General features: G+C 44.1%; 1 protein-coding gene across 1 annotated transcript in view; it reads left to right on the top strand.

Moving 5' to 3' along the window:
* Nucleotides 1-19,190, top strand: part of DCAF10 (DDB1 and CUL4 associated factor 10) — a 56,359-nt gene extending 37,169 nt beyond the window's left edge. The window contains exons 3-7 of the mRNA XM_007946878.2: nucleotides 1,061-1,258; nucleotides 12,417-12,619; nucleotides 14,390-14,500; nucleotides 17,674-17,819; nucleotides 18,822-19,190. Coding sequence (XP_007945069.1) covers nucleotides 1,061-1,258; nucleotides 12,417-12,619; nucleotides 14,390-14,500; nucleotides 17,674-17,819; nucleotides 18,822-19,190 — 1,027 coding nt within the window. The remainder of the gene's footprint in view (nucleotides 1-1,060; nucleotides 1,259-12,416; nucleotides 12,620-14,389; nucleotides 14,501-17,673; nucleotides 17,820-18,821) is intronic.
* The last annotated feature ends 8,658 nt before the right edge of the window (nucleotides 19,191-27,848 follow it).

Raw genomic sequence — 27,848 nt, 5'->3', positions numbered from 1 at the left:
CTGCTTACACAGTAATGTTAACTTTTATGATGAAAATGTAGAGTGCTTTGGGCACTTGGAGGCTTGGTTATCTACCTACTCCAGGCTAGTTGCTGTCTGAGCTGAATATTACAAAGCAACAACAGCCAGGTTGCCGGTCTGGGGACAGGGCTTCAGGTAGAGGAAGTGGCTTACAAAGGCCTGGAAAGTTCACACCACGATCAGGGTCAGGAGGGCCACTGTCATGTTTGTGGTCATTGGGCTGATTTCTGATGCAAAAGAATTCTGTATGAGTTTGTTGTGAAAGGGGCTCCAGAATTCATGTTTTCTGCAAGAGATGAGGAAGTTACATATCACAGCATATGTTAGCGAAAGTGTCCTAGTGTTGAATTTGACAGAAGTACAGGTTTGTTGTTTTTTTAACTATTTGTATAAATGTTTTCTCATTTAGGATTGCGAGTTTAATATGAAATAGTAAGTCTGAGTTAAAGAGTCTTGAATCAAGTCCATCACATAATTGTGGCTGGTCCTAATGAAGTGTTGCTAAATGAGATTATTGGGATCATACCCCTAGGAGCAGATACAAAGGATAGCAATTTGCATAGCAGTCTCTGTATGGAAACGTGTTCCAAGGAGAAAAAGCTATGCCTCGTAGCAGACACAGTTCTTGGAATTTTGAATGCTTTGCACTTCACACGTCCCCTCGGCACTCCGACCTTCAGAATCTCCGTCTCCTCCTCAGTTCCCCTCAGCATTGGTGTTTCCTGTGTGGACAGTGACATGCTTTGCTTCCCCTCTGGCACTGTCCGCCTGTTCTCCAAACACCCGCCCCTGCTTCCAGCTGCCCGTGAAGATCGGTAACGGGAAGCAGACGGACCTTGCGCTGTGGCCCTCCCTCACTGGCTCCTGCTTCAGGATGTGAGTTACCCTGACTCTTGGTTGTATAGCGGAAGGCCTGCTTCAACCGTGAATTTGTAGTAGGTTTTCATTTTCTTGATTAGGCAGTTTAGAGACTGTTTCTCAGAACCAGTTTTTTTAATAACAGATGAAGTGAACTAGTTCTTCTTCTCTCCTCTTGTAGATTTCTTGATAACCGGCTGTTTGCTACCTGCTCTGATGACACTACAATAGCACTGTGGGATCTGAGGAAATTGAACAGCAAAGTATGCACTTTACACGGTCACACTAGCTGGGTGAAGAACATCGAATATGATACTAATACAAGACTCTTAGTGACCTCAGGATTTGATGGAAATGTCATTATTTGGGACACTAACAGGTTTGTGAATAGGAGATCAAGTTAGGGTTATGAACAGAAAAACTGATTTAAAGATGGTGAGCAAATTCTGCAACTTTCATATCTTTTTAGGTGAAAGAAAATGGCTTTGGGAAAAACAATTGAAGAGCGATTCCATCTTGTTACTTACACTTAGTCATATTTTGCTGATAAAAATTTGGAGACAATTGTATGGCTGGAAGGGAAACCAAGTAGTATATACTTCATGAAGAAAACTGGTTTATGAAACGATTTTCCTGAATTTAAGGGATTTATTGAAAAAAATTTTTGTTATTTCCTTTGTGGAACCAAAATGTCTTTCACTCTTTGATCTTTTCATTCTAAATCTGTTTATTTTTAAGTTTTGCACTTTGTTTTCATGTATTAAAAGAGTAGTTCTCAATTGGGGTGGTGCTGATCCCGCAGATGTTTGGAAATATAGTGTGTGGGGCAGTCTGGTTGTTATGGTGAATGGGGGAGAGAGGAGGATGTCTGCTGGTGTTTAGTGGGTGGGGACCAGAATATCTAAACATTTTGCAACACACAGGGTGGTTTTCATAGTGAACTAGTTGTCCCACCTGAAAAGTCAGTGTACCTCTGTTGAGAAACATTTCTGTAAAATAACTCCTTATATGATCTCCTTATGTGAAAATGATTATTTAAAGACTTGAAGCTTGAGAAATAATTACAGTATATTTGTTTCTGGCTACTATGAAATAATATACAGTGACATACCAGCATTAGTCCAAAACACTCTTTTCAGAAATCAGATAAAAGGAAAGGAGCTATGCTTCCAGATTGCTCCCTGTGCTCATTGTGTGCGAAGGTAGAGCTACATTGATGTTGATCATAGCCCTGCTTCCTGAACTCCACAGAAGGGATGTCAGAAGGAAGAATGAGAGGCTCGTCTGTAACATGACTATAGATGCAAATACTCTAAGTACAATATTAAGAAACTGAATCCTCTAAGATATTAACCAAAATCTCATGATCAAGTTGGGTTTATTCAAAGATTGAAAAGATACTTCATCAAAATATCTATTAATATAATTGATCACATTAACTGATTAATGGATAAATCCATGATTGTTTAAATTGAGGGATAAAAAGTATTGAATAAAATTCAACATTCAGTCAAAATTTAAAATAAAAAGCAGGATATTATTAAGGATGATAGGGAATACTATGATTAATTTTATGCCAATAAATTAGACAATTTAGATGAAATAAACAAATACCTGGAGAGACACAAATTACTGAAACATAACTCGAGTAAATAGAGTGTCTGTAGACCTACAGACCTATAACAAGTGAAGAAATTGAAGGGGTTATTTAAACATCTTCCCACCGTGAAAAGCCCAGCCTCGGTGGCCGCACTGGTGATGTCTACCAAACAGAGTAAGTAGCACCAATGCTTCACAGACTCCTCCAGAAAATAAAGGCAAGCACTTCTAACTCATTCTATGAGACTGATATTACTGTGCTACCAAAGCCAAAGACAGTAAGAAAATTACAGGCTCTTGAATACAGATGCAAAAGTCCTCAGCAGAATATTTGTTATTGTTGTGTGTGGTCAAGTTGGTTCCGACTCAACAGCATACTCTGTAGGGCAGAGTAGAGCTGCCCCATAGGGCTTCTAGGCTGTAATCTTGACGGGGGTGGATCACCAAGTCTTTTCTCCCATGGCGCAGCTGGTTTGTTCTAACTGTGGAACTTCTGGTTAGCAACTGAGCGCTTAACCATGGTGCCACCAAGGCTACCTCATCATGATATCAGTAAGCCAAATACAGCAATATGTATGTATATGAAGGATTATAGGTCATGACTAAGTGGAATTAATCCCGGGAATGCAAGGTTGGTTTAACCTCCACAAATCAGTAATGTAATACATCATGCTATTAAAGGAGAAACCCCACATGATTATTTCAATATATTCAGAAAAACTCTTGACAAACTCCAGCACTCTCATGATAAAACTAGGAATGAAAGAGAACTTCCTCGACCTGATAAAAGGCATCTATGAAAAACTGACAGCTAAGATCATACTTAAAGATTGGGAACAAAACAAGGATATCCATTCTAACCACTTCTATTCAACATTGTACTGGAGGTACAATATTCTAGTGGAGGTGCAGTTAAGCAAGAAAAAAATAAAAAAAGCATCCAGAAAGAAATTAAGACTATCTTCTTTACATGCAGAAGACATGATCTTGTGTGTAGGAAATCTTAAGAAATACAGACATCCTTGCACATATGAACCTTAGTGGAACTAATAGACAAGTTCAGTAAGGTCATACAATATAAGATTAATATACAAAAATCAGTTGAATATCTATTTCTTAGCAATGAACAGTCCAAAAGTGAATTAAGAAAATAGTTCCATTCCCAATATCATCAAAAAGAGTACTTAGAATACATTTAACAAAAGAAATACAAGATTTGTACACTTAAAACTGTGTAACACTGCTGAAAGAAATTCAAGACATGTCATTGGATAAAAGACTTGTGAGTTCAAGGGAATTAGAGGCAGATTAAAAAAAAGATAACAGCCATGCAGTGACAGTGTTGTAAAATAAGTTATTTATGGGACTGGCGCAGTGACAAGTTTGTATAAGGGGAAGTCCCTGGTAGCATGAGCCCTTCCAAGGTAAGGACTCGGGGGAGGGCAAGTTGGAAGGGGGGTTGGAGAGGAGCAGGTATGCGTGTCGAGGTGATGTTGCTCAGCAGCACTGTGCGTAGTTTCTGACTCAGACAAATACAAAGGCAGCGGCAGCTTGGGGTCTTACAGCCCAGGGTCTGTCCTACTTAGGGCTAACTGATGTTGGGTGCAATTTCACAGGTAGGGAAAACAGGCAGGCTCTAAATGGCTGCACACTTGCTGATGTGGGCTATACTTAAAAGTGAGTGTATAAGAATGTGAGTTTGGTGCCCATAAACTTCAAGCTTACAGGTTCCAGCCTACTGTGAAAAAATAAAGACGCTGGTCAGTAGTCAATAGACAGAGTCCATCTTTGGCTCATTTATGTAACAGACATTCCATGTTCATATGGGAACACTGAATATTATTAAGATGGCAATTCTCTTCAAATCTTGAACACAATCCCTATCACGGTATCAGGAGTGACCAGTCCCTAGAGAAGGACGTTGTGCTTGGTAACGTGGAGGGTCAGCAAAACAGGAGGAAGCCTCTCAATGAGATGGACAGATACAGTGGCTGCAACAATGGGATCAAACACAGCAATGCCCGTGAGGGTGGTGGGATGAGGCCATGTCTCGTTCTTTTGTACACAGGGTCACTTTGAGTTGGAACTGACTGAACAGCAGCTAACAACAGCTGCCAGTATTCCAGCTGCATTTTTGGCAGAAATTGCCAAGCTGGTTCTAAAATGTATGTGGAAATTCAGAGCATCTAGAGTAGCCAGCACAGTCTTGAAAAAGAGCAGTGTTGGAAGACTCCCACTTTGTACTTCCAAACTGATTTCCAAGTGTTCGGTCCCCTAGTGCTGCTCTGACAAGAATATACCATAAATGGGATAGCCTTAACGAACAGGAGTTTATTATCTCACAGTTTGGAGGCTTTAAGTCCAAGTTCAAAGTGCCAGGTTCTAGGGGCTGGGTGAAAGCCCCTCAAGCTTGGGGTCCAGCTCTGCCTTCTGCTCCTGGCCCACTGGAGCTGGAGGCATTCCTTCACTCAGACAGCTGCTGGCTGCTGAGGCTGACAAGCCCAAGGTTGACAAGTAAAAAGGCACAGTCCCGATGTTACCAAACCACACGGCAGGCCATTAACTTAAGTCCATTGTAAGTCGTCCCAAGGTTGGCAGAGCATAGCAGGCTGCTGAGCAATGACACGGGTACATGCAGGGTCCAAGTGTGCCATAGGCTAGAGACCATTCCCAAGGCTTCTCCTTATATACAGGAAGCAGACTATATCCCAAAGGCAGCTACTCAGCTGCTTGTGGTAGATCCCCCCATGGAGCTGATTGCCAGTCTCATCATGAGGAATAACTACCACCAGCTGCCCAGCCACTCAACTAGGCCCAGCCAAGTTGATACACAAACATAACTACCACACCAAGAGACAGTAATTACAACAATGCTGTCCTGGCAGGATAGGGATACATATTGGAACAAAATTGAGAGTCCAGGAATAAACTGCCTTATATTTTGGGTTAGCTGATTTTCAACAAAGGTGGCAAAGTAATTCAGTGGGGAAAGGATAGTCTTTTTCAACAGATGCTTGGGCCATATAAAAAGATGAATTTAGGCTCTTAGTTCAAACTGTGCACAAAACATTAACTCAAAGTGGATTTTGGCCAAAGTGTAAGAGCTAAAACTATAGAATTCTTAAAACATGGGAGTAAATCTTAATGACTTTGGGTTCAGCAGAGATTTCTTAGCTATCACATCAAAAGCCCAAGTAGTAAAAGAAAAATTTGTTAAATTGGACTTCATCAGAATTAAAAAACTTTTTTTTTTTTAACTTGTAAAGATATTAAAGAAGTAAAAAAGAAACGCTACAAATTGGGGGAAAATATTTGTCAAGCATATCTGATAGAAGACTTGTATCCAGAATACATAAAGAGCTCTTACAGCTGAAGTACAAGTCAAAAATGACCCATTTAAAAGACGGCAGAAGATTTGGGTACAGACATTTCACCAAAGAAGATAATACAGCTGACCAAAAAGCACGTGGAAAGATGCTGCACTCACTAGCCACTAGGGAAACAGACATCAAAACCACAGTGAGAAAGCAGCTCACCCCACTAGAAGGGTTTTAATAAAAAAAAGACAATAACATGTTTTGGCAAGACTGTGGCAAAATTGACACTCATACATTGCTGGTGGGATGTAAAATGGTGCAGCCACTTCAGACAACAGTTTACAGGTTCTTAAAGTGTTAAACATAAAGTTACTGTATAACCTAATGATTCCACTGCTAAGTATATACCTAAAAGAAATGAGCCCATACTGTATCTTCAAGTAGAATGCACCCACATATGTAACACTCAGAGGAAACTAACATGTGACAGTGTTGTGCAGTTTGCAAAAATTAATAATAATAATAATATAATGTGCATGCTGTTTGGTTAAAAATACAGTATGTCACACAAAGTCTTGTACATGAATGATCAGAGTAGCACTATTCATTAATGCCAAAAAATGGAACCAATTCAGATATCCATCAGCTGGTCATTGGATAAGCAAAATGTAGGATATTTATACAATGGCGTACTGTTTGGAAAGGAATGAAATATGGATAGATGCCATAACATAATGAACCTCAAAAACACTGTGCTGAATTGAAAGAAGCCAAAGGCAGAAGACTGTATTGTATGACTTAGTTTCTATGAAATATCCCAAAGAGACAAATCCATAGGGACAGAAAGAAAGTATGTTTTTGCCTGGGACTTGGGATGGATGGTAACAGAGAGACAGTTATTGGTCACCTGGGGTCTTTTAGATTTATGAAAATGTCCTAAAGCTCAGCTGTGTTGGTGATGACACAATCCTGTAACTTTACTAAAATCATTGAATTCTACACTTAAAATAAGTGCCATACAATAAGTGTATAAGTTACAGCTCAGTAAAGCTGTTAAAAAATTTAATTAGCTAGAAATAGAAGGAAACTCATAAAACAACCTAAACTTAAAATCTCCAGCGCATTTTTAAATGGTGAACATTTGGAAGTTTTCTCTATAAATTCAAGGAAGGAGAACATGCCACTTTTACTACTACTCATCTGTGCCTTGATGGGGAGTGAGGTCGGGTCCTAGTTGGTGCAATAAAAAGAAGGAAAAGAAAATACATAATGATTGGAAAGGAACACAGATGAAAAATCATCATTCACAGATGATATGAGAACAATGTAGCAGTTTCTTAAAACGTTACACAGAGTTGCCATGTGACCTAGTAATTTCAACTCCTGGGTATATACCCAAGACAAATGCACACACACGTCCACGCAAAGACTTGGCACGTATACTCTCTACATCAGGAGCTGGCAAACTTCTCTGTACACGGCCAGGTGGTTGTTGTTGTTAGGTGCTGTCGAGTCGGCCCCGACTCATAGCGACCCCTCCTTGGGTTTCCGAGGCAGTATCACTACGGGAGTAGGATTGCCCAACCTTCCTTCCGACCCTACATGCTACAAAACCAAACCGCGCCTGGTCGTGCGCCAGCCTCACGATCCTTGCTATACTGGAGCCCATCATCGCAGCCACTGTGTCAATCCATCTTGTTGAGGGTCTCCTCCTTTTTCTCTGCCCCTGGACTTTACCAAGCATGATACCCTTCTCCATGGAATGGTCCTTTCTGACAGCATGATCAAAGTGGGGGAGACGAAGTCTGGCCATTTTCACTCCCAAGGAGCATTCTGGTTGTACTTCTTCCAGGACAGATTTGTTTGTGCTTCTGGCAGTCCATTGTACTTTCAGTATTCTTTGCCAACACCACAACTCAAAAGCATCGACTCTTTTTCAGTCTTTCTTAATCATTATCCAGCTTTCACATGCTTTTGAAAATACCATGGCTTGGGATAGGCGCACCTTAGTCTTCAGAGGGATATCTTTGCTTCTCAGCACTTTAAAGAAGTCTTTTGCAGCAGATTAGCCCAGTGCAGTGTGACATCTGATGTCTTGACTGCTGCTTCCATGGCTGTTGCTTATGGATCCAGGTAATATGAAATTTTTGACAGCTTCAGTCCTTTTTTCATTTATTGTGATGCTGCTTATTGGTTCTTGATGATATGCCACCTCCCGAAATGGATGAACATTGACTGATTCTTCTTGGTACAGTGACTCTGTGTATTCCTTCCATCTTCTTTTGATGTTTCCTGTATTTTGCCCATGGAATCTTTCAATATTGCAGCTCAAGGCTTGAATTTTTTCCTTTGTTCTTTCAGCTTGAGAAATGCAGAGCATGTTCTTCCCTTTTGGTTTTCTAACTCCAGATCTTTGCATGTTTCATTACAATAATTGACTTTGTCTTCTCAAACTGCTCTTTGAAATGTTCTGTTCAGCTCTTTTATCTTGTCATTGCTTTAGCTATTCTCTGTTTAAGAACAAGTTTCAGAATCTCTTCTGACATCCATTTTGGTGGTTTTTCCTTTCCTGTCTTTTTAACAACCTTTTGCTTTCTTCCTGTATGATGTTCTTGATGTCATCCCACAATTTGTCTGGTTTGTTGTCATTGGTGTCCAGTGCATCAACTCTATTCTTCAAATAGTGTCTAAACTCAGGTGAGATATAATCAAGGTCATATTTTGGCTCTCATGGACTTGTTTTCATTTTCTTCAGCTTCATCTTGAACTTGCATATGCACAATTGATGTCTGTTCCACATTCAGCCCCTGGCCTTGTTTTGGGTGAAGATACTGAACATCTCCAGCCTTTGTTGCACAGATGTAGTCAGTCTGATTGCTGTGTATTCCACATGGCAAGGTCCACGTGTATAGCCATTGTTCATGTTGAAAAAAGGTATTTTCAATGAATAAGTAATAGATCTTGCAAAATTCAGTCATGTGGTCTCCAGTGTCATTTCTGTCTTCAAGGCCATATTTTCCAACTACTGGTGATTCTTCTTTGTTTCAAACTTTTGCATTCCAAATCACCAGTAATGATCAATATATCTTAATAGCATATTTGGTCAATTTCAGACTGCTGAAGTTGGTAAAAAATCTTCAGTTTCCTCATATTTGGCTTGAGTGATTGGTGCATAAATTTGAATAATAGTAGTATTAACTGGTCTTCCTTGTAGGCATGTGGACATTATCCTATCACTGATAGCATTGTACTTCAGGATCGATCTTGAAACATTCTTTGTGACGATGAATACCACACCATATCTCTTCACTTTATCTTTTCTGGCATAGTAGATTATATGATTATCTGATTCAAAATGGCCAAAAACAGTCCATTTTAGCTCACTAATGCCTAAAATAATTGATCTTTATGTGTTCCATTTCATTTTTGACAACTTCCAGTTTTCCTAGATTCATACTTCATACATTCCACATTCCAGTTAGTAATGGATGTTTGCAGCTGTTTCTTCCCATTATGAGTTGTGCCCAGTCAGCAAATGGAGGGGTCCCAAAAGCTGTACTCCATCCATGTCATTAAGGGTAACTCTACTTTGAGGAGGGATCTCTTCCCCAGTTGTCTTTTGAGTGCCTTCCAACTTGAGGGGCTTATCTCCGGCACTGTATCAGAGATGTTTCAGGGCTATTCATAAGGTTTTCACTGGCCAGTTCTTTGAGAAGTGGATAGCCCCTTCCTTCTTCCCAGCCTGTGTTAGTCTGGAAGCTCCACTGCAACCTGTCCACCCTGGGTGACCCTGCAGATATTTGAAATACCAGTGGCACGGCCTCCAGTCTCGCAGCAACACGCAAGCCACCACCATATGACAAGTTGAACAAACTGACAGACAAGTGGTGGACAGGGCGCAGTAGTAAATACTCTTAGGCTTTGTGTGCTGTATGGTCTCTGAGCAGCCGTAGGCAATGCATAAATGGGTGTAGCTGTGTTCCAACAAAATTTTCTTTATAAAAATTAGCAGTGGGCTAGATTGGGCCCACAGAGTATAGTTTACCAACCCCTGGTCTATATAGAAAATCCTAAAACCCTTCAGTCAAATAACAGATTTAGTAAAGAGTTCATCAAGATTGCTAGATAAAAATGACACTGTCACAGTCGATGGTGTTCCTATACATCACAACCAACGATCTCAAAAGGTCGTGTTTTAAGTATATTATTTTTAATTAAAAAATATTACCTACTGCACAGGAATAAATCACAATAGAAGATTTATTTAGCATTTACAGAGAACATTTATTTTAGAAGACCTAAATAAAATCTTCAAACCTACCAGCCACTCCTCGGAAGGAAGGTTGGGCAATCTACTTCTGTGGTGATACCGCCTCGGAAACCCAAGGAGGAGTCGCTATGAGTTGGGGCCGACTCGATGGCATCTAACAACAACAAATAAAGTCTATGGATGAGAAGACCCCTTTAAAATTACCAGAGGCAATTTTTTTTAAGTTATGAGTGAACTCAATGGACAGGAAATAGGAGGGGAAACAAAACAAAATTTAGAAGCTGGAAAGCAGATAGGTGAGTGGAATTGTTTTCGATACCTTGACTTAAAAAGTCCAAGAAAGAATTCCAAGCTTGTAATGGGGAAAAATTGAGAATTTAAGACAATTTATGCAGAATCTTGAAGAATCGTGGGAACTGGCAACTCTGGGTATCTCTGTAGTAAAAGGCGCAGCTAAAGTAAGGATTCAAGTGAAAGATACATCTCCTCCCTTAAGTCGGTCTGCTGTGTAGCTGACCTCTTCCCAGTTCAGCAGAAGTTGGACTTTCATTCTCTAAAAAGAATAAAATAGAGAAGGCTTTGGTACCTTAGGAGACTGGGGGAGAAGGAGTGATATATATATATACACTCAATATACTCAATATTGAATGCAGAGAGCCTCAGCCTTCCTCCAGCTGGTGTGCCAAAGATACTGATGTTGGGAGTCCTCCAAAAATGGCCCAACTAGAAAACCCTATGTAGTGAAGCCTGAGTCCTAGATATGTGCTCAGAGTTTCCATTCAGCTTCTTGGTTCCTTTTATTCATGGGGGAGGAAAAAAAACAACCAACTCACTTCCATAGTCTATTCCCACTTATCATGACCACCACTGGGTTTCCGAGGTGGTAAATCTACAGAAGATCACCCTGTCTTCCTTCTGCAGAGTGGCTGGTGGGTTTAGAACCACCAACCTTCTGATTAGCCGGCAAATGCCTTAGGCATAGACAGACAAAAATAATGCAACATATGAGAAAAGTTTCTACTACAGAGACATGCAAATGGGACAATCATATCTCTAGAGGTACAGTGTAAGAAGATGTTGCTTGAAATGAGTCGAATGCAGTCGGAAGAGAAATAGGGGCTGTCTACAGTAGTGTTATAATTCCCATCATAGGTGATGAGTCACAGGGCTTATTTTTCTGTAAACTCTTCCTATGTACCGTTCTGTAGGTATGCTAAAGAACGATTAACAAAAGGGAAAAGAGGAGGGGATAAAGGTCATGGGTAAGGCACAGAATCTATTATGGATTTTGGAAAGAGCCAAATAGAACTCAAGTAAAGAAAAAAAAATACAACTATTGAAATTTTAAAAACAAGGCAGGTCAAATAGCAGGTTAGGCACAACTGGAAAAAAAAAAATACATTGGAAGATAAATATTGAGAATTTACCCAAAATACAACATATGGAGATGATGGGGAGATAGAAAACTTGAAAGAGCAGTTATCAGACAGTGCAACGCAATGCAATGCACTGCTGTCAAGTCAGATCCAACTCATAGCAACCTCTTCTTGGGTTTCCAAGGCGGTATTTCTATGGAAATAGATTGCCTAACCTTACTTCCGAGGAGTGGCTGGCGGGTTTGAACCACCATCCTTCTGGTTAGCAGTCAAATGCCTTAGGCACTATGCCACCAGGACTCCTAGTTATGAGACAAGGAAGGTCAAATGTGAGTGTCCCAAACATCTATTTGGAGCTCCAAAAGGAGATAATAGAAAAAATGGATAAGAAACGCTCTTGGAATAATGGCTGATAACTTTCCAGAATATATGAATAACAAGAATCTTACAATTTAGAAAGTGAATCCCAACAAAATATAAGAATATAAAACTATACATATCAGAGTGAAACTGCCCCACTCCAAAGACAAAGAGAAGATCTTAAAACAGCCAGAGGAATAAAAAGATTATCCAAAGTGACTGTATACTGATAGAAGATTTAACAAAAATCAACAATGGAAGCCCCAACTCAGTGAACTATTATCCTCAGTATGCAGAAAGAAGCGACTGTCAACCTAAAAAAACTAAAACCAACTCACTGCTATCGAGTCAGGTCCGACTCATAGCAACCCCTCCTTGGGTTTCTGAGGCTGTATCACTATGGAAGTAGATTGCCTTGTCTTCCTTCCACAGAGTGGCTGGTGGGTTTGAACCGCCAGCCTTCTGGTTAGCAGTCAAACCACCTTAGGCACTGCACCACCAGAGCTCCTTAGACATTGTAAATTCTAGCTTATCGGGTCAATAAAATATGTGACTATCACTGAGCCATTATATGTATGATAATCCTGGTTTTTATTGGTTTGATTTCTCCTGTAGGTGTACAGAAGATGGGTGTCCGCATAAGAAATTCTTTCACACACGTTTTCTCATGCGAATGAGATTAACGCCAGATTGTTCCAAAATGTTGATCTCAACTTCGTCTGGGTATCTCTTGATTTTGCATGACCTTGACTTAACTAAGTCTTTAGAAGTAGGCAGCTATCCAATTTTGAGAGCAAGAAGGACTACATCAAGTTCAGGTAAGCTGCCCTTTTTTGATTAAAATAGGAGTTTCTAGAGTCCCAGGCATAGGACTGTGTCTGTTCTGAGAGTATGACTGAGGAAGGGGAGGGACTTGAAAAGGGACGCTCGGCGAGAGCTCTTCTCCAGGGAAACGCAGTGCTCTGTGTGTATCTGAATAACAGCAAGTTGTGCTTCGGCCTCACGTGTAGAGCTGCTGACCCTGCAGGTATTTGCTTTCCGCTCTCTGCTAAACAGAGGCTTGGCCAGTACCTCGGGAAGCATGGAAAAAAGGTGAGAGCCCAAGGGGATATCCATCTTCTTAAGCCCTTCGGGAATCCAGCAGAGCTCTTAAGTTGTGGTTAATACGGAAAGATTTCATTTTAAGTCTGAGTTGTGTCCTAGATTTCCAGATGTCAGACAGGTGGTTGGCACCATACTATCTTGCTAAAGCCCTATCCTTCCAAGTGAACTTGGAGCTCAGAAGAACTTGATACTCTGTTTGGTCTACATTATGTGATAAAGAGAAGCTCTGGTGGTATAGTGCCTAAGGCATTTGACTGCTAACCAGAAGGCTGGAGGTTCAAACCCACCAGCCACTCCTTGGAAGGAAGATGGGGCATCTACTTCTGTAGTGGTACCACCTCGGAAACCGCTAGGAATCGGATCTGACTGGAAAGCAGTGAGTTTGAATTTTTTGGTATGTGATAAAGAGACTATTTCATCTACCTTTAGGCTAAAGAGGGTTGAACAGTCTCATCATTTTTAGTATTGTGACAGTGAACAAAAACCCAGGAAAAAAAAAAGCTTTAAACATCTGGAACACAGAATGTTCGTAAGTTGCTATTAAAAGGCAGCTTCAAATGGGCGGACAATGATCTCTCTCTGTGTGCGGAGGGCCACTCCTGAAGGCTCCTTTGGTGATATGTGGGCGTAAGTTCACTGTAATTGCCCAATTTCACTGCTAAAGTAGAAATTGACCAGCTTACTTGCAAGCAAGTAATTTAATAAATAATGAATAAATAAATTCATTTAGACTGGGAATTGCCCTTTTATTAAAAAAAATAAATAAATACTGATGATCAACTTTAGCTTAGTGATAAGTAGTGATTTAGAAGGCCTAGTTAGCCCTTTTTGACTCAAACACAAGTTTTCTGTCTTCGAGGGGGGTTGCTGTGACGTGGAATAGACGTGATGGTGGCATCTAAGGGGAGATCACGAGGATTCGCAGATGTGCAGGGCTGTCAGAACAGGTCATGAAATGGGAATCAACTCTTGGGAGTATTATATCAAACTCAACTCTGATATTTTATCTTTCCACAAATTTCAAACATAGTATTTGTGTAACTTCAGGAATGATAATAGATGTTTTTAGTATGCTTTGGGAAGGATCTACTCATGGTCCCACAAACGGATCCATTGTCTGGACCCTGTTCTAACATTAAACCACAGATGGGACAGCTCAACTTTCATGTCACCGAATTGCCTTGCTCCATTTCACCACAGAAATGATGGGGGACTAAATGCTCCTATGTTTCTGTTTTTCATCTTTCTTTCATGTAAGTTAATCTTTGGTATAAAGATTTTACAAAGCAGCTTGGCCTTAGAGAACAGTTCCAAGAGCTACCTTGTCTTCCTGTGAGCCTTAGTGATAGGTCAGTTTTACATGGGCATGAAGTTACCACGATTCAGGTACATTTTAAAAATAGGGTTCAAGTAGGTAATTTAAAAGTTAAGACAGACTGTCAGAGTTGTGCTAGGTTTATCGCAGAACTTTTTGTATTTTTAAGATTTGACCACTTCGTCAAGTTCATCTGGTCCTAGAGTTTCTGGTTCACCTTGCCATCATGACTCTAACTCACCTTCTGAGAAACACCTGTCACGGGCCTCTCAGAGAGAAGGTAAGTTAAAGCTTGGATTTTACAGTCCTGCAGCAACCGATTCTGCCAGGTAGCTTTCTTGATGTGGCTTCAGTCTGTAACAAAGTCGGTGGCAGTGAGGCTGCTCGCCCCTCAGTCATCATTTCAGGGAGCTAACCAGGGTTCCCAAGATGGAGTATCTCTGTTGGAATTGGAGCTTTGATTTTATCAGCTGGACTTAGTGTGGGCTAGTTGGGAAATGTAGCTTCCAATCAAGGCTGTGAAGGTGAAATGGGCTAATACATGGGAAAGCGCTGTGTCCCTGTCAGGGTAGGGGTTTGTCAGGTGCTTGTGAACTGGCCCAGGTCCAGCCCTTGGGCTTTTTGCTGTGCAGGGGCTCTCTCAGGGCAATTCCTGGTGACCTCAGAGGGGTTATGGGACAAAGCGAGCGACAAATCAGGCCCCACTCTGCCTTTGCCAGTTTCTTCCCAGCCACTCTGGCAGAAGGAGCTGCACAGACTGTGCCTCCTCTCCCACCTCTGCACTCTCCACCCCTCTCCCCTGCCCGTACTGATCCACACCCGAGCTCTAGGGCACTGGTGCTGTATCCTGCTCCTGGTGAACTGGGGAGCGATAGCCAGTGTGGGGCTTTGCCATTTTGACTGACATTTTGGAGACAGGCATGTTCCTCACCTCAGTAGTTAGGGCAGAGACTACATCTTCTTCTTTTTCTGTAATTTACTTTCGTCGTTGGGAATATACACACGGAGCATACACCAGTTCAACAGTTTCTGCACGTACAGTTCAGTGACGCTGACGCCGTTCTAAGTCGGGGAACCTTCTCACCTTCTTTTCCAGGTTGCTCCTCCTCCATTAACATCAGCTCACTGCCTCCTAACTTCCTGTCTAATCCTTCTGTTTCTTAAAGACTTGTAATTGTTTTCTCGGGCCTCACCTGGCGGATGCTCAGTAATGCACGAGCGGTCGTCTGGGCAGCTGCTTGGTGCCCGTGGACCAGTCTGAGGGCCCTTCTGGACCTGTGTCCCAGCCGCTCCCCTCGGGGAGCTTAAGACTGTGATGTTTCTCCTGAAGGTTGATAACTTTTCCCCGTAAATATCAAGATTTGTGCCGACAGGGGTAACGTTTCTCCTTTGATTTGTAGCAGAAACTTCTTTTGCAGGTTCTTCATCTTCTACTTTGGCCATGGGAAACAAGCAAGGGCTCCTAATAATCATTGAGAAAAATCTTTCTTGATTGATTAAGCCATCCACGAGACAAAGAAACTTAATTTAAGAAGAAAAGAATAGTTAACATGCTTGCTTGTTGTTGACCAATGTTGACCAATGGTAAACACAAATATACGGTAGTTTCATGCTGTAGAGAGTTGGGGCAGAGACGAAGGAGATGAGAGGGTGGGCGGAGAGGAGGAAGGCGCGAGTGGGCTTCCAGGTGAAAGTGCTCTGCCCGTTGGAGATCCTGGGTCTCCAGGATCAGAGGGCATTAGCTCCGTCCGTGGGCAGATGTCGTAACCCCTTCCACATCAGAACTCTCTCTGGAAATGAACTCGGCTGTAGATTGCTAGGCACTTAGCGTTTACAGAAAGGGGCTGCTGCGGGTCAAAGGAAATCAGGGTGGCCTCTGACCCTTTGCTCTACCCCATCTCCACTTCGCTCCCCCTTTGTCAGTTCCTGGAGAACCTCCAGAGAACATAGGAAGAAGCCCTGCTGAACCACTTAGAAGGGGTTTCTTTTCTGCTTTGTTTTGTTCCAAAACTAATTCTTGAAACTATTTTCTCTACAATGTTCAAGTTCAATTACACCTGAATAGTTACTGGGTGTAGATGGAGTTGTGACGGCGTAGTTCAGAGTGGCACAGGGCTGTCAGTGTTCCAGTGACCTACAGGGATCTGTAGGAAGAAGGCGAGCCGTCTGCCTGAGCAGCAGTTCCCCAGGGACCCGACGGAAGAGCTCCTTTCTTTCAGAGCAGCTCCCTCCACAGGCAGAAAAGCAAACAAACCCAGACCCACTGTCATCTAGTCCATCTGACTCATCGCAACACCCGTTGGGTTTCCGACACTAAAAATCTTCACAGAAGTAGATGGCCTGGTCTGCCTTCCATGGAGTGGCTGGTGAGTTGGGACCACCAGCCTTCAGGTTAGAGGTCAGAATGCCTTAGGCACTGTGCCACCAGAGCTCCTGGCAGAGCTCTCCCACAGGCGGAGAAGCCTGGAAAGGTTTCCCTTGATCCTGAGTGTCTAAGCTGCTTCCCCACAGTGTGCGTGGAATGGTGCCCTGCATACTGGGCCACCTTCAGCACTGCCACAATTGACAGTGGCTTCTCGCCAGTATTCCCACTGGGAGAGAGGCAGAGGGAGTGGGGGCGGGGCCCAGCAGAGTGACCACACGTGCGGTTGGCATCGTCTCTTCCTTGGTGGCACGCCTTTGTGTGAGGTGTCCTCCTCCACCTCCAGGGCTACAGGCCTGTTTGTTATTTACAGTGTTGTCCTTAGGGGCCATGAGGAGCCCTGGTGGCAGTGGTTAAAGCATTGGGATGCTAACCACAAGGTTGGTGGTTCGGACCCACCAGCCACTCCATGGGAGAAAGATGCGGCAGTCTGCTTCCATAAAGATTTACAGCCTTCGAAACAGATGGGGCAGTTGTGCTCTGTCCTGCAAAGTGGCTACGAGTCAGAGTTGACTCAATGGCAGTGGGGTTTTTTTAGGAGCCGTAAGAAGTCATGCTGTTTGTGTTCATAATTGCCTTTTATTTCTTTAAAGATAATTCTCATGGCTTCCAAGCATTTCCTTCTGTGGACCAGAGAGCCCCAGGCCCTGTGGAATGAGAACTGTGTCCTCCACTTTTGTAGACTCCTTTCAGGTCATAAAACTTTGTTTCTTACTTGGGCTTTCTGAGATGTCAGCCCCCATTCCAAGGACCCCTAGTGAGCGCTCATGCTCTGGCCTTAGGTCACTGGGGATTTCTGCTGTAGGAAGCTGGCTTCTTCAGTTCTAGTCCTACACGCCCCTTGTTCTTGCCCCAAAGGCGTACTCACCCCCGGACACTGAGGAGGCAGCTTACCTACTCTTTACCTGTGGGAGCTTCAGGGGCAGATTCAGGAACAGAGCTGTGGGAGGTGGCGGCCGGAATCGAACTTGGATGAACTGCCTCCGTCCTTTGACAGTACCAATCCACCTCCTCATTTTCTTTCCTCTCAGGAATTTCACCACGAAACAGTCTTGAAGTCTTGACGCCTGAAGTTCCTGGGGAGCGAGATCGTGGAAACTGTATCACGTCCTTGCAGCTGCACCCAAAGGGCTGGGCCACTCTCCTGCGGTGCTCGAGCAACACCGATGACCAGGAGGTAGGGACGGTGCGCTCCACCGGCAGCCGGGCCCAGGGGGACACACCGCCGTGCGTGTGCAGGTCTTCCGGTGGTCATGGCCCTGCCCTCGAGGACACGTGCTGACTCTCCTCCGCGCCCCTTCCTGGCTGGGGCAAGCTGGGAGGTGCTCTGAAGAGGGCATCAGCTCCAATTACACCCGCTGCATTCCTTCCTCCTTCGTTTCACCCTGAAAAACCCGCCCGCAGTAAACACAGGACTGAAGTACCTCAGTTGCTAGGAGATGATGCTGAACATATTCCATATTAGATTCTCTTGGTTTAAAAACCAGGGTGGGCTCTGGGGCAGGAAGGGACTGAACAGATGACGAGGGAAAAGGTCAGAAACAACTACATGATTGTCATCACTCTGGAGAGGAGGAGGCTGCTGAGGGCCTCACTGGCGGCAGCGGCTGCAAGTGACGGGAGAGGAGAGCCTTTGCTGGATGTGAGGGAAGAGGTGCTTTAGGGCGCGGCTGGTCCCTAATCCAAACCCAAACCAAACCCACTGCCGTCGAGTCAGTTCCGACCCATAGTGACCCCCTCTGGGTTTCTGAGGCAGTAAATCTCTACAGGAGTAGATTGCCCAGACTTCCTTCCAGAGAGCGTCTGGTGGGTTTGAACCACCAGCCTTCTGGTTAGCAGTCTGATGCCTAGGCACTGTGCCACCAAAACTCCTTGGCTGGTCCCTAGGGGTATGTTAAATGTCAAGATTATTGTTGCCTCAGAAAAGTGAGTGTGTTCACACTGTGGACGGCACGGACAGCCTCAGGGAACAACAGGCTGTGGGGCGCCACGGCACCGGACAGCATCAGCTTGTGGACGAGGGCAGCGACCTGGAAGTGGGGTTCACTGGGGGCTGGGGAGCCGTCTGGACGATTTTGCACAGCAGTTCTGTCTCTGGCGTTGTGTTGAGCCTTTCCCTAGGGCAGAGCTGCAGCCCTGCTTGGGGCTCTATAACCTGTGTCCCCTTCTCTTCCCCCAGTGGACTTGTGTCTATGAGTTCCAAGAGGGCACTCCCGTGCGACCTGTCTCACCGCGCTGCTCACTCCGGCTGACTCATTACGTTGAAGAAGCCAATGTCGGCAGGGGCTATATCAAAGAACTGTGCTTCAGCCCCGACGGCCGGATGGTCTCTTCTCCGCACGGCTACGGGATCCGCCTGCTGGGCTTCGACAGGCAGTGCAATGAACTCGTGGACTGTCTGCCCAAGGAAGCCAGCCCGCTTCGGGTGATCCGATCTTTGTACTCTCACAATGACGTGGTCCTGACCACAAAGTTCTCTCCTACACATTGTCAGATTGCCTCTGGGTGCCTTAGTGGGCGGGTTTCTTTGTATCAGCCAAAGTTTTAGGCATAACGTACATCAAACAAGGGACTTCTCTGGTGTTTGACTCACAGATTACTTCAGTTTAGGTGAAGTATTGTCTTTTGAGAAGATCTTGTAAGTTTGGGTCAAGCTCTTGGTTCCTCTGGGCCCACTGACACCTGTGACCTGCCCCTTGGGCGTTCAGCCTCACGCCGGCGCCGCCGTAGCCGCCATGGCACAGGCTCCGGACGGCAGCTTTTCAGCACCCTCTGCCCCTGCTGACCCTCTGCGTCTGGGCTCCCGTTCCTCTGGTGGTTTGCTCCTGGCAAGTTTCTTCCTTTCTTTCACCTTCTTCTTGTTTTTGTTTGTTTGTTTGTTTTTGTTTTTAATGTGAATTTTGTGGGCCTTTGGCAGGTGTTTTGGTTGGGATAGGAGAAACTGTGACATCAGCAGTGAATAAAACCCAGAGGTGTGATGTTGGCATATTGGTTGTTAAAACAAATTTAATTTTCATATATCAGTATACTTGGCCCTTTAAAGTTGCCAGTTATATTTCTCTATAATGAGCACAGATAGTGGTATTACTCTCATGACTGTTAGTCTTGCAACAAAATATCTTTTTAAGTTTCCTGTTAAAATTATACACATTTTTCACAGTGAGAGGGATCTTGTTTTTGTGGAAACAGATTGCCACATCTTTTTGTCATTTGCTTTCGTTGTATGACTTTACAATCTTTGTTATCTGCCCTCACTTGGTATTTGGATCCTACTGACAGGATCCGAAAGGACAGGAGGGGAGGCATGGACGCTGGTCATTTCTGTCGTACAGAAGAGGACCTTCTTATTGGTCTGTGCCCAGAGTGCTGAGAGCTATGTCAGGCTTTCTGCGTTTTCTCTGCTAGGTTATTTGAATCACACAGGATGACGTTACTCTGTTGGGGCCACAGGGAGGCCACGAGCAGAGTCGGTGAGTTTTCCTGACTTTTTTCCTTGAGCAGGTGGCACAAGGCCAACCGTCCCGTTGTCCGTGTGGGGAGAACGGTAGTTCTCTGGTTGAGCGGATGTCATAGCTAAGGCAGACGGTGACTCTGGATGTCAAGACTGGGTGCTGACATGGAGACACGGCAAGTAAAAGCCATCAAGCAGGGCTCAGGCACAAAGCGGACTGCTGTGCTAACGTGAGCCACGTCCTTTAGTCCCTCCACGTGAGTGGCGTTGTGTTCAGAAGGGGTTCGCCATCGTTGGAGTTAGTTAAGCCAGGCTCTGGTCTTTCTCACTGAAGTCGCATTCTCTTAGGCCAAGTGAGTCACAAACGTTAGGAGCTTGTGACAAATGCAGAAGCCAGGAGACTCTGGGTCAGCCTGGGAGGTGACAGGAACCCCAAGACGTCTTTCTCAGGCCGCCCCGGGGTCCCAGTGTGAAAAACACCGGGTTAAGGCAGCAGACATCCAACTGGAGAGGAATTCCGGAAGCCGTTAGTACAGAGAGACTGCTGCAGAGTCAGGAGAATGCAGACGTCCCACCGCTAACCCCAGAGGCTGGAAGCGCTTGCATACCCATCTGGTGCTTAACACAACTCTCGAAGGGGTTTGATACTTTTTCAGAAAAGTAAATGAACACAGTTTTAGAGGTAGACGATCAAATGGAATCAGTGCCATGATTTGACAGATGAGAGAAGCGTCCTGCCCAGGGGCACCCTGCAACGTTTGGGGCAGAACCAGGACTCCGTTTCAAGTCTCCTAATTCCTTGCTCAGGGCAATTTCTACTGTATTATGCTGGCTGTTAGTGACTTATGAACACTTTATTCTGCCTTTAAGTTGTATTATTGTGAATACTCGCAAGTGGCCAGTGGATTGAAAAAGGAAGCACAGGCGTAGATGCTGAGAACTTGAGCCCTAAGGCGCAAAGTCCTGAAAAGCCGGCAGGTGTTTCGAGTGACTGCGTCCATTAAAAATGGTGTTTCCTCCAAGGACCCACCGAGCACCCATGCACACAGGTAGTGTAAGTTACATCTCACTTGGAACAGTGTTGGCTTTGGGACAAAATTTTTAAATGACATCATTTTACCACTGATGTTAAAAAAATAGTTATTTTTCAGTCATCAAAAAAATTACCATGAAGCACAGTGGAACACATAGGCTTGCCATAAACTTTTTAAAAAGAGGTATTTAAAAGAAAATAAAGTTTGAGAGGAAGAAACACTCTGTTGTGATCATTCAAAATAAGGTGCTAAGTACCGTGGTGCACTGATACTTGAAAGAAGTGTCTGTAAATTTCACGCCTCTGGAGAGTCCTGTGTCAGATGCTGGCCCCTCATGTTGCCCGACTCAGTCCAGCCAACACTTCTTAACCACTGGTGAGTGCCTCTCCCGTGTTCAATAATGTACACACCTTACGACCAAGGCAGGCGGAGCGAACCTTGCTTAAGTCACAGGACGGCAGTGCTGGAACTCGAACGCAGGTCTGTTTGGGTCCAAAGCCTGTGCTTTCTGCTTTGCCGTTTTGCCCTTTGTTTTGCCGCCTCTGGGAGCTGGCCTTCTGCACCACGTCAGAGAACGTTTACAGGATCGATGGTTTCTCTGAGGGTTCCCATCTTAACCTGCCAGGCATACATGCAGTCCGCGCACTCCTACCTGAAGCCCAGGCAGGATAGGTACCTCTGAGGCACAGAAGAGCAACGGAGGATAGGCAGTCTTGTATAAATGCCACACTAACGAGAATTAAAATTAACAGCCAGCAGACTCAGCGAAACATTCATGTTTGTCCTCCTTGAGGCGTGGTCACCATCAGAGTGATCAGGGGCTGACGATGGGGCAGTTGACAAGCACTGTGGATACTGTGCTGTTGAAGGGAGCACCGCCGTCCCAGGTCTCACCTCCCCGAGAGCCGCAAGTCCAGCCTGGTGGTTTGCACTCTAAGTTTTATACAGTCATTGTTATTCATAATTAGTAAATACAAAAGGCTTTTTAAAAAATCGATCAATTGTTCTCCTGTTTTTAAAAGCCACCTGCAGAGCAGTCGGCTTGTGGCAATTGTGCGCTCAGTGAGTTAGGGAGACCAGTACACAGATGTTCCTTATTTTCAGTTGTGGAAATGGAGCGCGGCTAAAGCAGGAGACTTCTATTTTAGTCTGAAAACTGTGTGTGGTCTTCTTCCCTAGAAACCCTGAAGCACGTAAGCACGTGTGTACTTTGTCATTGCTCCATGTAACACCCCTGGGAAGAGGCTACACCAGGAGTGTCTTTAGGAAAACACACCAGGAAGGTGAATCCCATGTTCCCACTCCTGTGTCAGCACACATTGCCCTCAGAACTGAGGTCACATCACGTCAAAGTTCTGTTCTCTAGCAAGTGCCATACCTACGCCGAGAGAACCCCCGAGAGGCTCTGGTGAGCGGGAGGGCTGGGCTGGTCGCGTCCCGCTGAGTCAGCCCCTTGACTGAGCAGCAGTCCTTGAGTGCTGGGCAAATTCATTCCTAACGCCCTGTGCTGGTCACGAAAGCAACCATGTGTGTGCATGTTTCCGTAACTACTGCCTATGTCTAAGTGCCAAAATGGTAAACTTGTCATTATTTTTGATGAGAGTCTTCTGATATGTTCGTATACCTCCCTGCCTTCCTCGACAGCACTGTTAACAGTCCGCTTGTCCATGATCAGAGGTGAAGTTACGTGCACAGTATGTTACACACGTCCCGTGAGCGCTAGTGTGTGTGAAACACTTCTGAGTGGAAAGGGCTGTAAGGCACGTTACAGTGACTGTAAAGTGACTGCCAGCCCTGAGGTGTGTGCGGCCACTTGGCCAGCTGGCTGGTCTGTCGGTGCTGGTTCGGTTTGATTTGCCTCATCTGCTGAGCGGGTGGCGCGGCTACGCTGTGAGGCCAGGCGGCCCGCGGCGGAGGGCTCCCCGCGTCCTCCTCATGCTGTGTTCACCTGTAACGAGCGCAGACGGGACAGGCCTGCTGGAGAGTCCGCAGGGCCCGGACAGGCTGCAGGCGCGGTCTTGAGACGGCACTGTGGGCTGTTACTACTCCCGTTCCACGTTCACCGTGGCCTACCAGCTAACGGACGCTCCCACTTGCTACCTGGGCTGGTGGCTTTTCAGCTGGATGCTGCCAGATGGAGGAAGAAACGGCAGTTACCAAAGCCCGGCACAGCAGCAGCAAAGGCTCTGTATTTGCAGAGGTCTTTTCACGGTTTGAAAAAAGAGGAAAAGAACAGGAAGAAACTCCAGATAGACTCGAGACTATTTTAGATGCCATTCAATGTTGTTAATAACCATGAGAACAGATGTTCAGATTATCACACACCGATAGAGACACGCGTATTCTCATTGCAGAATAAAGCTGTGCCAAAATTGATGCCCAAAGGATGATGCTAAGTGGCGTCCTAAGAATTTCTCCACTGAAGTGAACGCAGAAATGAGAGCCCCAAGGCAAGCCCCAGACTCTCCCTTGGTGCTGCTTTGAGTCAGGAGTTAGTTACAGAAAGAGGGTGGTATCCAAAGGAATACGCCTCACATACACAACCCTGTGTGTGTGTGTGTGTGTGAGAGAGAGAGAGAGAGAAAATAAAATGGCACTCAGATAGCAAGATGATTTTCAAATATTTAAATTTAAAAGTATAAATCTGGCCCACGGCCTTTAAAGTCTTTTCAACTCTCCTAAGTTTCTTAGATGCCATGGTTTTTACTGAAGGCAAACATTTGAATTTTCTTTTAAATTTTCCTGCACCTTCCATTTACAACTGTGCTTTCTGGTAAATTTTTGATTCATGTTTTCAGGAAACTTGGGATATTCAAGATAATATACTAGACTGCACTCAGTTTTCTCATGAGGCTGGAGATTCTTAGCTAGACTGTGAGCTCCTTGAGGGCAGGGCTCGTACCTATTTTGTACCCCAGCGCCTGGTTCAGGACCTGGCAGAATGGGTGTGCAGTATATATTTGTGGAATGAATCAAATGAACCTTCACGGTACGTGGCCTCAGGCTCCCACGCAGTTGGCACTGATGTCAAACTATTCAGACCCAGAAGAGTCCTCAATTATTGTAATGAACAGACTGTCTCCACTATGGTAAGATTTCTTCTGACCAGCAGGGCTAAGCAGTTCTAATTGATTTGGAAAACTACAGAGTTAAGACACAGGTTTTCATTCTTCAGCTCTAGTATGTGCCTAGTCCAGTACAAGGGACTCACTTCTCAGAGTGTTTCATGCCTGAACTTGGAGCAGGTCTAGGTGCAGGGCCGGCTTCCCAAGTGTGCGACCTGTGCAGCCACACAGGCACCTTGTTACAAAGCCCCTGTGCTTGGTTTAATACTCGCTGTAGCTGTCCTGAAATTTTTAGTGGTTTTTTGAACAAGGGACCTGCATTTTTGCCCCGGGCCCATAAATTCTGTAGCTGATCTGGTTAGGGGTTATCATCTTGACATTGTGGAGACAAAATAACAAGCACTATAGTGTCCTTTACCTCCTTGCTGGGAAAGGAATTCCCACCCATTGAAAACTAGCCACGAAGTGAATGACTTAGGAAGGTCACCACTAAAATCTGAAAGTACCAGCTTCTCCCAGGCATTTTGACAGAACACATGTTCTCCATTTCAGAATTAGGAAAAAAGCTTCCTAATAGAGTTGGCTTTTACCTTTTCATTTGAATTATTTTGAGTCTTTAGGTGGAGGACTGTGGAGCTGTAGGCTGATTGATTTTATGTCCATAGTTCTGAGGTTTTAATAAACCTTTATATTAATAAATATATGCACTGGCAATTTTAGTGTAAGTCTACCTCATAATGTGCTTTTAGTAAATCCGACTTGGAAACATCGACACACTTTTCGTGTTAGTTAAACTAGTTTAAGAAGTCATTTGAACCTTTGCTGACACCCCGCAGTGTGCGTCTGTAGCCCAAATCAAGCCTAAGATGTGAGGTAGCCGGGTGCTGCCCAGGGTGCCATGCAGACTCTCAGATAGTGTGGCCCCGTTGGAAGACAGACTGAGCATACACTCCAAATTGTAGTTATTCAGGAATTATAAGACACTATCACACTCATCTGTTGTATACATTGTAAAGTAAACAGAAGAAACCTTAAAGTTTTTGTTTTCTTTACTTTAAGGTGAAATTTTCTCCCTGCACCTCCAGGTCTACCCTGTGCTTCCACTGAGACATTTCATTTGTGGAGGCTGCTGCTCTAAGACACTAAGAACCCATCTCCCGAGACTTCAAGTCACACATACTGTGTCATGTTCCACCATTCACAATGAATTCTGTATGGGTCTTGTTTTTTGAGCTTTGTAAATTATTTATTCAGTGAAAACTGTATTCGAATCAGTAGGAAGCAGAGTTGGAAAATGTTAACTTCTGTTTGTCAAGATGTATACAGTGATTGTCCTATAGATGAACTTAGAATCTATTTTTTTTTTTTCAATGTTTCCTGGAGTGACGTTTTGTTTTATTCCACAGTATGATTGATGATGAATTTTACTATTTTCATTCACCAGAAAATGACAGCCATATTTGGGACACTCATTTGTGTGTATGTTCCTCTTGGATTTAGTTAACCATTGGACTGCTGGTGTCACCTAGAAACACAGTACTATGAAAATTGTTCAATTTTAACAGTTGATAGAAATATATATATATATATGTATGTGTGTGTATATATATATATGTTCATATCTATTTTATCATGGTAAAATATATGGAACATAAAACTTGCCGTTTTAACCATTTTTAAGTGTAGAGTCCAGTGGCATTAGTTACATTCACCGTGTTGTGTGACCATCACTGCCAGCTATCTCCAAATTCTTTTCATCCCCCTGAACAGAAACTCTGAACCCAGAAAGCAGTAAAACCCTATTCTCCCCTGCCCCTAGCTCCTGGCCACCTCTCCTCGACTATGTCTCTATGAATGTGGATACCCTAGCCATCTCACATTAGTGGACTCATACAGTGTTTGCCCTTTATTATCTGCCTTACTTCACTAGGCATGTTTTTCAGGTTTATCCAGGTTGTAGCATGTATTCCAACTTCATTCCTTTTCATGGCTGAGTAATAGGCCACTATGAGGAGGTACTCCATTCTGTTTATCCATGTGGTGATGGACACTGGGGTGTTTCCAAAGCACACTTTCCAAAGACACATATTAGTTTTTGGTAAGTCACTGAAGAGAAAGATAGAGTGAATTCTTTCCTATTTGTGAAATTGATCATTTAGACCTACTGGTTTAATTAGCTACAGCACCAGTTATCCTATTTCATGTTATCTCTATGGCCGATACATCTTGGGCTATTTAAAAAGATTTTTTTTAACTTAAAAGTGATTATGTGACACAGTGTAACCCTGCACCAACAGTCTGTATTAGTTTCCTATTGCTGCTGTAACAAATTAATACCAATTTAATGGCTTCCAAGAACACAACTTTATCTTACAGTTCTGGGGATTAGAAATCCAGAGTGTTTCACTGTGCCAAGTTCAAGGCGTCAGCAGGACCATGCTCCTTCTGGGGCTCGAAGGGAAAATGTTTTTCTTTTGCTTTTGCAGTGACCAGAGGCCACCAGTATCCCTTGGCTTGTGGCCCCTTCCTGCATTTTGAAAGTCAGCTGCACATTAAATTCAGGTGTCTCTCTGACTGCTACTCCTGCTGCGCCTTCATTTCTAAGGAGTCCTGATGACATCGAACACACTGCATAGTCCAGGACAATCCTCCAGTTAAAGTCAGCTAACTGGGGGCCTTACCCCACAGAACAGCACAGTCACAGGCTCTGGGGACTAGCACGTGCCCATCTTTGGGCAGCCAGTCATTCTCCTGCCTGCTGTTTGCTAGGTTCAGTGCCGTCACAGACGTGATAGAATCCTTAAAACATCCCCAAGAGGCAGCTGCTGTTACTTACCCCATTTTGCAGATGAAGGAACTAAGGCGTTATTTACCTCAAGTCATATAACTGGAACTTCAGCTCTGTCCCCTAAATATCTCCTCTTTGTTTTAGAGTTACTGTTGCCAGTTGGATCTCATGTAGATAATTCTTTATTCTTATTATTTCATTTCATTTTTAGGAGCTCTGGTAGTGTAGTGCCTAAGGCATTTAACTACTAACCAGAAGGCTGGCGGTTGACACCTACCAGCCACTCCTTGGGAGGAAGATTGGGCAATCTACTTCCGTAGTGATACTGCCTCAGAAACCCAAGAAAGGGTCACTATGAGTTGGGTTTGACCCAACGGCACATAACTACAACAACACACCTACTTCTTTTAAAACTTTCTATGAATATGAATAAAAACCTCCAACAGGTTTTCAAACCACGAGATACACATTAGTCTTGGGACATTATGTGCATTGATGGGATCTCAAAAATGACACTGGGAGACTGAAAACATCCTGCGCTGTCAAAGGTGAGGACGAATGGACTTAAGCTGGTTAAGGTTAGCATGTCCAGAGCTGTTTGCTTGGAGTGCTTCTGGACCTAACTGCCTAGTCTCACAACTGTTCTTTCCACAACACTGCAGGGACCGTCTGTGGGTCCTCAGTGGTTGTCTAGTGTGCACCAACTCTGGCGTATTCCCACTGGGTGGAGGCCACAGACAGACTGCATCCCGGTCCACATTAGCCCTTAGAGTCAGATGCCCATCCTGCCCAGGACTCTTACGGCAAAACCAGCCTTTGCATTGTCCTCTCACTAGGCATTACAAACACCTGCTGCTGTTTGTTGTTA

This window comes from Orycteropus afer, unplaced genomic scaffold, assembly GCF_000298275.1.
Source record: "Orycteropus afer afer isolate SDZICR_OR568_19922 unplaced genomic scaffold, OryAfe1.0 scaffold00174, whole genome shotgun sequence".
Classification (NCBI taxonomy): Eukaryota; Metazoa; Chordata; class Mammalia; order Tubulidentata; family Orycteropodidae; genus Orycteropus; species Orycteropus afer.
Note: the sequence above shows the minus strand (reverse complement) of the source record. Positions and strands in the feature narration are given on the sequence as shown.